The 9,610-nt window shown below is 42.9% G+C and overlaps 1 protein-coding gene across 2 annotated transcripts; it reads right to left on the reverse strand.

Moving 5' to 3' along the window:
- Window positions 1–1,317: 1,317 nt before the first annotated feature.
- LOC146361821 (AN1-type zinc finger protein 5) lies at window positions 1,318–9,606 on the reverse strand. 2 transcript variants are annotated; one of them, XM_084920634.1, is made up of 6 exons: window positions 9,479–9,606; window positions 7,861–8,060; window positions 7,358–7,469; window positions 6,374–6,501; window positions 5,833–5,940; window positions 1,318–4,665 (listed from the first exon to the last, which is right to left on the reverse strand). In XM_084920634.1, the coding sequence occupies exons 2-6, from the start codon at window positions 8,018–8,020 to the stop codon at window positions 4,517–4,519; spliced, it is 657 nt and encodes a 218-aa protein (XP_084776760.1). In that variant the 5' UTR covers window positions 8,021–8,060; window positions 9,479–9,606; the 3' UTR covers window positions 1,318–4,516. The 2 variants fall into 2 exon arrangements, with proteins under 2 accessions (XP_084776760.1, XP_084776761.1); XM_084920635.1 differs by lacking the exon at window positions 9,479–9,606 and having other exon boundaries at window positions 7,861–8,905.
- Window positions 9,607–9,610: the final 4 nt, after the last annotated feature.

The following is a 9,610-nucleotide window of genomic DNA, read 5'->3' on the forward strand; positions in this document are numbered from 1 at the left end:
GATGTGTCGTATCGGGTCGTGTTGTGTTATATGTAGTGTCGACGTAGGACAGTTTTCCAATTTCATTGGACTATTGTACTATGTACGACTGTGCAATGACAATAAAGAGTTATCTTATCTTAAGGTCCATTAGGCACATCAGTACAAACCCACAGGCCCCCGAGAGGAGGTCTAACTTTTTTTTTGCCCTTTATTAAACACTGGATGACATCAAACAACAAAGCTACTGCCTAGAGTGTAACTTGTAATTGTTAACTTTAATGACTAAATCATGATGGAAGTAGGATGGATATCTTATACATGTAAATAAACAGGCTTAATTATACATATAATAACACAGGAATATCCTATATCAAACTGATATTATTCAGACAGATAACAGAATAAATGAAAAAATTAACGTGGTCTCCATGTGCTAGAGAAAGGCTTTGATGATAATAATAATAATAATAATAATAATAATAATGGATTGTATTTATATAGTGCTTTTCGGGGCCCTCAAAGCGCTGTACAATTCCACTATTCATTCACTCTCACATTCACACACTGGTGGAGGCAAGCTACAGTTGTAGCCACAGCTGCCCTGGGGCAGACTGACAGAAGCGAGGCTGCCATATCGCGCCATCGGCCCCTCTGGCCATCACCAGTAGGCGGTAGGTGAAGTGTCTTGCCCAAGGACACAACGACTGAGACTGTCCGAGCCGGGGCTCGAACCGGCAACCTTCCGGTTACAAGACGAACTGCCAACTCTTTGAGCCACGATCGCCCCCGGTGTCATTCCTGTCATTCCGCCCCTTTGAGTCATTCTTTCAAAAGATATTTCCTCATTCTGTGTTTTGGTGTTGTACGTGTTGACCTGGGAATGATTTCATGAGTGCAGAGGCATGTTTATACTCAAAGTAAGCCCTTGTTCTATAGACAGAAGCATTCTGGGAGATCTGAAAGTAGTATGGATAAAGGTGATAACCTTTATTGACCTGTGGCGCCCCTCCGTCTTAGGGCAGGGCTATCAAACTGCAGAAAGATCAGAACAAGACCTCCAAAGGCTACGAACCGGCCCACTTGATGGCTTTACAAAAATGTGAAAAATCATAGAAAAGTCATTTATAACAGTTAAATACGCTTTTCCCGCTGTGGTGATAACAGCACAACTACATTAGCTGTAAAAACGCGTATATTTCCACATCTCCACATGCAGCTTGTATCACAGTAAAATACTGAGGTTTTCTTCTAAAGCAGAGTGCAAGGAGCTTGGATTTAAAATGAGTATTTATTTAGCATACATTAAGACAAATAAATACAAACGACAAGTGTAAATTAAAATAAACTTTGTGATTTTATTGTTTATACTTACTCTTACACATCATACAATCCTAACTCTTAAAAGAAAAAATAAAATAAAAAGATATCTGGTGGTGTTTCTGGGGGACTGGAGTGCCAAGGGACGGCAACTACACCTCTGTGAACATCGTAGATTTCATCTCAAGTCCCTAAAGCTCATCTTGAAAGACAGAATAATATGTCTTTATTCCTGCAGTGAAGCTGAAGAAAATTCATCCTAACTCACAAGTTTATTATTCTCAATCAAAACCCTTGCATGATGAAGACACTGATTATGAAAGGTGTGAGAACATCAAACAATAATCAATGCAACAGAAAAGGGGAAAAAAAAAACAAAACACAAGTATATGCACTGATAATATCTCAGTTACTCAGGTCACGTAGCCCTAATTGCTGGTGGCAAGTCAAACAGTCAAAAGATTTGAATGATTCAAATGTCTCAAATCACATAAAGACAACCATCGTCGGCCAACGGACAGTCAGTCTGACGGCAACACGACTTATCGTGTGACTTGTGGTGGTTTACATTCAAACTGCTCACATTTATCAGGAAAAACATGCTGAAACGTTTGGAGCACTGATATGAGCAGTCAATAGAAAATGAGCGTAAACCATGCAACCCCCATGATTTACACAACTGAACAATCATCACAGGAAAATTCTCCTATGAAGAGACAATTAATCTGTAAAGGAAAACCGAGCTTACCGTATGCAACGATGTTTTATAATCATCAACCCAAGTCTGAGAATTCTGTGTCTAAAACACAACGAACTGCAGAGCAGCACCAACCACTCGTCCCCCTGAATATCACAGTTAACACCTTCTCAATTTGAAATTTACACTGTAGGTGTGACGGTGGAAGAAGTTAAATCACCGTCACTGCGGGCTCAACTCATCCACGACAAAACGTTTTGCCGTTGGCATGCCAAGTCATCACGTCGGCCATTAACGCAAAGACTCGATGAAGGCTCTTTTTCAATCAGAAGAGGCAGAACTAAGCCGACACACAGAAGTGTCATTCCTCTCTTTCGCCTTTTGCAGTGGATTATTTTTTAAATTGCATTCCCTGAAAATTCAAATGCAACTTTTCTCCAGCTTTCATTAATATATAATGAACCGCATCAAGCAACATTTACAGGGAAAGCTTTTAATAATGAAAAGATGAACCCTCTATTTCTTGCTTGGGGCCCTTTAAACTTTCAGTAATATCGCTATTGCTACAAATCAGTAACAGGATAAAAGCACTGACTGAGATACTCTGTTATTCAGCAACGTTAATATAGCTCCGGAGGGGTGGGGGTGGTTAAGAGTGTAGCTAGTATGGTAAAATAGAAACCACGTGGCCTGCAGGGGATACTAGTGGTTATTAAACAATTTGAACATTACACGTAAAAACCTGAAAAATTAATGAGGAAACAAGATGGGGAAAACATCAGTGCTATTTGTAGCACATTTTTTTTGGATAATTATGAAAAGCACTTTAATACAGAGAGTACTATTTGTTGCCTTAATTCCCCACCTTTATTACCTGGCAAAAATCTACATTGAGGTTATACTATAAGAAGAGGAGCTGTATGGTATTTACATTTGAGAAAAAAAAAAAAAACAGAGTCCTGTTAACGGGAACCTTACGGTTCCAGCCATGCATTGTGCTACTGCTGTGCGGCTTTTTAAACATTCCAGCTTCATTTCAAACTACGCAGTCACAAAACAGCAACGCGTGTTTGACTGCACACATGCACGTGGGACTGATCTTCCTAGAAGAAGCTAGCTAGAAGCAGTCTGAGCACACTGTAAAAGCACAGCACGCAACTCTGCGGCACTGCAACGCTGAGCAGAACGTACGTCATCGTCTATGAGAGCAACTGCGACCCGGGTCAGTTTTCATTCAGCATGTGTCAGTGGTCTGCTGGTGGTAGGAGAAACGTGGAGCTTCATACCGGCTCCGAAGAACATAAAAGGTCATTCGAGGCGAGCGCGCCGCCTTACCGAAGAAGAAAATCTCAGTAACTCGACAAGGCAATTTCATCAGCAAGGCTGCGATACAGCTCGGATATAAACTGCAAGTGACCCGAATGCTGAACAAAACTGAGCGGGCGTGGCACCGTAGCTTGTGCTCTGCAGCGGACATACGTCGTTGTGCTTCATACCCAAAGCCTTAATCACTGACATCCTACTGCACTCGCTCCCTTCGAGCGGCTCGGCCGGGCTCCGCTCCGTCACGTCAGAGCTCGGGCGCGCATTTTCTTCTTCACTGGTTACATAATCAGGATGGAATTACTTAAATATAATCGAAGAAAAAGTTAAGAGCAAATCGTTAAAGATTTGCGGACACATGCTGCCAATCCTCCAGCACAGACCAACCAAACGATAAAAAATAAATAGAATGCAATCACACAATTCAAGCTAACTACAATATATTAATATAGATCTTCTGATGTCATACGCTCATTAAAATAAAGAAGAAAAAAAAATTCAATCACACAGTTATGTCAAGGTTGTTTGTTTCCCTCCCCGGCTTTCCCCTTCCAATGACTGTTCATGCACCCAGTATCCATAAAGGCTTACATATCAAAGAGAGACGCATGTGGAAAACTCAGACTTTGGAGTTGCCAATTTGACAAGTAGTTGACATCATTTTTCAGTCTGGGATAAAATACTATATTCCAAAGCCCTTAAAGGTCTTGCTGATACATGAGTCACTAGACCCCCTAAATGTGTTTCCGTCATTATCCCGATTGACACATTCCTTAACAGCTTATCCTCGTTCATTTCAGCTACCTACAGGGATTGTATAAAAAATACACTCACACGATCCCGCTAAGTGGAAAAACAACAACAACAAAAAAAACAAAAGGGGTAAAAATCAAATTCCTGCCCTTCCCACGGCAAAACAAATGTCCACCAAGCCCTCATGGCTCTCTCCCCAGCTCTCAAGCAAATGTGCACGCACACACACTTTCATACAAACACACGCGCGCGCTGCAGTCACAAGTGGAGAGAGAGGGAGATGCTAGTAAGGGAAGTGTCTGGACTGTGGCTGCGACCGCACCACCCCCACCCCGCCCGCTTTACACTACCATGAACAAATGAAGCCACGATATCAGGTGTTTTCATCCAAGTCGCCATTGTTCAAATTCACAAAGTCAGAAACTTCTTTTTTGCTCTCAGTCCTCATAACTTCTGAATCTTCTCAGCCACTACGATGGGGTTCTCCTTGCGTAACTGGGCAGCGGCTGCGCTCCGGTAATCATAGGGACAGTCGTGTTTGTCGGAGTAACGATGGATGGCGCAGAACAAGTTGCCACAGCGACAGTCAAAACCTTGAGGAAAAAGAAGCAATTAAACTTGGACGCTTTATTATAGACATCACATGTATCTGGACACCAGAGACCAAAACTCACATCTCATTATTTTGGGGCAGAATGGCTATTTTCTTCAATTTGGGATTGTTTCATTTCTCGGGTGCTGACCGCAAATCAGTGTGTTTAGAGCAGACAAGAGGACAGAGCAGCAAGGAAACTATGTGCTGCAGTAGATATGTGGGTTTTACTGCTGGCCCTGTGTTTGGGTTTATATACAGCATATTAGATGCATTACCTGCCATCAGACCAGACTACTAAGACGCCACTGACAAAAGCATTCATTTGACCTTAAAAAAAAAAAAAACACAGCAATTGTTCCTTGACTGCTGCCTTGTTAGGTCGGTAAATCTCACCACATGACTTGGTTCAGATCTTCCAACTTCTGTGAGGTAAAATTCACTGACTTCTTTTTAGCGTACCATTTCCAAAAGTTAATAAGCTTTGGTTACACACACACACACATTATGAAAACTCAGTTTTCATGCTGTCTATCCGTAAACCTTAGAGTTATTTTTCATTGTTGGGAACAGCCCCGTGTCTCTCTCCAAGCTGCAGGAAAACAGAGTCAGCTCGAGGTGCAGAGGGAGACTGAGGCTATATTAAAAAAAGAAAGAAAGAAATGCATCACCCAGTCCTACTACATCCCGATTATTTTACAGACTTATTCTTACACTGCCCTGTGTAAGGTTTTAATTAAATTCAGTTTGACTGGGCCTTGATGATGTTGCCCATTTTTACATGCTAACTCAGGATGTGGTCTCAATTAAGCTGATATATAATCATTGCTATTAAGTCTCAGAGTCTCCTATGAGGCAAAAAAAGGACAGAGCTGCACACTGTGAAATGTATCACTTAAGTGCAGAATGTCACTCGCTGTACATAAGCAATCATCACAGAATAAATGCACATATGAATCACTTGTGTGCAGCTGTCATTATTGTCCTTTAAAAACAGGTTTAGCTCCAAAAGGTCTGCAGACGAAGAATATTAAAGATGTCTTTGACATTGCACCACATACATCCGTGTGCCAAATCAATGTCTTATTAGGGGTGAGGAACCCCTGCCGACTCATAAAACACTGGATAAACAGATAAGAAACTTGAGTGAAATTCTTCCCTCACTTACCAGTAAGTCCTACTTTCTTCCGGCAAGAAAAGCAGCGATTCTTTTTCTTGTTTTTATCAGGAGTCTGGTCGCCATCAGACGAAGCCTGCGCAGCTTCCCCGACTGGCTCTGGTGGGGAAAAACAAAGCAACCGTATGTAAAACAGCTGTATGTTTATTTATGCATATGTACAAAAGACAACACAATTAACTTCAACCAATTAAATATTCTAGCCGGGTCAGAGGCCGTAACTTAAGCTTTATAAAATATTATTTTAAACACGTAAAAACACTCTGGCACAATTTCCTGACACAGTTATTTGACTGTAACACAGAACATGCCACAAAGCAGAAGGCAAAATGAAATAAAATGGGAAAACCAATGGAGTCATCGCAGAGCATATTGTGTTTATCACTTCAGGCACGCTCCCGGAACAGGCTGGCGAGTGCGTCCCATTGTTTATTCACGCAGCAGTTCTTAATAGTGTCCTCCTCTGCTTTGAGTAGGGCTGACTGTGTGGACGGTGGGTAGGGAATAAACTACTGCTTTCTACGATGTTTACCTGTGCTGTTTGAAGTACCCTCCTCTTCACCCTCCTCGCCTTCTGCTCGATCAGAATCCACAGCTCCTGAATCCTGGGAGATGCTCATAGCTGTCATCTGTTGAGTTACTGGGCTGGTGGAGCTGGGACTAACAGGGCATCAAATCAAGTCAGCAAATTTCAGTTTAGATTAAATAAAAATACTGAAAAAAAGAAAACCACAACAAAAATAAAAAAAAGAATTGAAATGATTAAATTTATCTTGGTACTCTCTCTTTGCTTTGGTTTTGTCCCCTTCGGGAGGAAACAGATCCAGTGCACACGCTGCAATATAAAACCATTTTTAGCAATTTCAAGAGCCTCGCAGAACTTTTCTTACCTATCGCACTTTCCTCACAATGAATTAAATCCATTTTTAACATTTAAAAAGGTTAGCCCAATGGTAAAGTTAAAGCAAATTATAAAAGAGGCCCTTCAAAACGCCGAATAGCAGAAAAAGAACTTGGCCAGCAAAAAATTATTCAGCATTACGCTGCAGTTTTTCAGAACAGGGCCTCAAGCTAAGTTTTAAACTACACCATCCTCTAGCTACTTTTCTTCCAGTGTCAATGACAACACAGCCCATCGTACACTTAATTTGGCTTTTGATAATCATCACAACCTCACCTGTCAATGTCGACGTGCAAATTGAAATAGCTGAAAAGTTCTTACTAGAAGGTTAGGGTCATCAGGGTAAGGTAAAAATGTTTTCACCCAGAAAATGACTGCACCATGGTGATAGAAGGTTTTATTTTCATAAATAAATATGCACACAACTGCTTACCCGCTTTGCCTTCTGCAGAGGCAAGCGGCTGTACTAACTACAGTACATGAACTGACTGGACTAGTCAAAGAGCCAACATGGAGTATATTTTTCCTTGATGAATCACATCTAAAACACTGATTCACAATGACTCAATGAAACAACACGGCTCTCTGTGCTTTTCTACGCGTAACTCAGCATACCTGGTTGTTTGTTCCTCAGGTGGGGTTCCTGCCACCTCTGTACCGGGCTCTGAGGTTGTGCTCTCCACAGTTGCACCGGCCGATCCTGGTGATCCCGCTGGTGAAGTAGCAGCTGTGTACACGTATGTGTGTGTGTGTCGGGGAGGGGGGAGGAGGACAGTCAGATACCACAAATGACACAAAAATCTGTTGTTGCCGCACACATGGATGACTTTCCACTTGCTTCTAAGCATCTTGACATTCCCTACATGTATTTATTTACCATGATCAGATGCACTTTGAGTTAATGTACAACAACAGATGGCAATGTAACTCTCTTGCTTTCTGATGCCACAGTGTAGGCAGCTAATGCTACCTCTGTTCTCCAGCCCCTTTTAGCTAGTTCGGCTCCCAGTGCACTTTTTGAGTGACTCCCATTTAAAAGCTCCTGACTTATTCACCTGGTACACCCTTATCCAGCAGACCCCTGCTTTTTATAGGTCATGTCTCTCCCATCTTCCTACCTTTCTCTCCAGGGGGGCTGGACCGCCCCCCTCCCTGTTGTCTCTGCAGGTGTTCCTTGTAGCAGACCGAGCACATGCCGTTGGTGCGGGGGTTACCATAGAAACCGCATCCCATAGTGCAAAGCATTGGCACCTGCGTCTGATTGGTCTCCTGAGCCATGCTCTGACAGAGGGGGTAAGGGGGATGGGAGAGGATAATCCTGAAAATGGGGTTGCAGAAGTTAGTGAGAATAATTAGCAGTCCCTGTTTGATTACAAAGCTTTTAGGTTGGAGCTAAAAGAGCTTGGAGATTGGCATTGCAGCATGAGAGTAGAGTTTGAGCACATCATGACTTCTTTTACCTCTTTTGCACCGACACAGAGCCAGTCCAGCTATGAAAGGCTTGAGGACTGATCGTTACATAGCTTAAAGAAAAAGGACAATCACAGCAGACAAATCCTGGGGCTTATTTGGCAAATACTGTTACTTTCTAGCTAAAGCCCCTTCCAACTTTTTACAACCAGTAAATTTGCAGCGCTGAGCTGGTTCACACTTTTCTGGCACAGAAAGTAGTCATCCCCCCCCCCCCCCCCTATTTACTGGAATGCATTGAACCAGCTCTAGATTAGGCACTGGACAAGTGGAAAAGAGGTCTTTGTGAATTAAAGGTTATGGTCCACTACTTGCAGCTGTAATGAAGGTCTGTCGCAGGTTTATAAACTTCATAAACCAAAATTAAGACCAACCCCAACTTCTGAAGGCCAAAGTCCACGATTACTGCAAAATCAGGCCTGGACTTTGGCACACTGAAAATACTAATAAATAAACTATGCTTCAAAATTATTAGAAAACACAAAAACGTAGCAGCAATAGAAATACCAGTGAAACGGATCGCCGAATGTACTGCACCTCTTACAACATCAAAGCAAGCACGAGTTTTAAAAGTAGGAAGCTGTGGGATTAGTTTGAACAAACACGGAGAGCTGTGCACGGTGACGGAAACAAAGGGTCCAAAGAGCCGCACACACACCCTAGAAGGTAAATGACGGTGTGTGAAACATGCGCTAACTCAGCTGTTTCACGCTTTCTTCCGCCGCACAAGACGTTTTTGGTCATGGAGAAAGTTGTGAAAAAGACAACAAGAATAAAACAAAAACCCCGTCAGTACGAAACCCTAAATACCGACGCGCTGGCTAACGTTAAAACTGCGCTGCGTGCAGCTTAGACGAACAACTTCCAGCTGGCTGTTCCCAGTCCGAGTTTGTCCGCACAAGAAAACAATTGGCGTCCTGTGCTTGAATAGCTCACAGCAAACATTAGCAAACAGCCTCGCTGGACGTTTAGTCTGTCTGACACTGCATACCGGTGTAAAAGGAAGGACGAAACTCGACCGGTGGCCCTGTGTCATCGTGAAAAATACAAAAGTTACATGCTACAGCGTCCTTGGTGACGAACTATACGCAGATCGCGGCTTTTCAATCGAATAAACGCTAGTGTTAGCGGGCTATCTGTTAGCCGAGTTGCTAACGCAATCAGCCAACCCAAAACTAGAGCGCCTCCCAACAGCGTCCCGGCTGGGTTTATGACCGGTACCACATCCCGGGAATCTGCCGAATCAGTCGGGGATGAAGACATTACCTGAAACGTAGTTAATCGGCGGCTGTCGACGACGGAGGGGTTCAGATTTGAGTGAGCTGTGTCCCCAGCAGAGCGCGCGCGGCCTCCTACCCAGCGCTAGCTCCCGACATTCGAAACAACGACCATGACGTC

This window comes from Perissodus microlepis, chromosome 23, assembly GCF_051167445.1.
Source record: "Perissodus microlepis isolate ML-2025 ecotype Zambia chromosome 23, ASM5116744v1, whole genome shotgun sequence".
NCBI lineage: Eukaryota > Metazoa > Chordata > Actinopteri > Cichliformes > Cichlidae > Perissodus > Perissodus microlepis.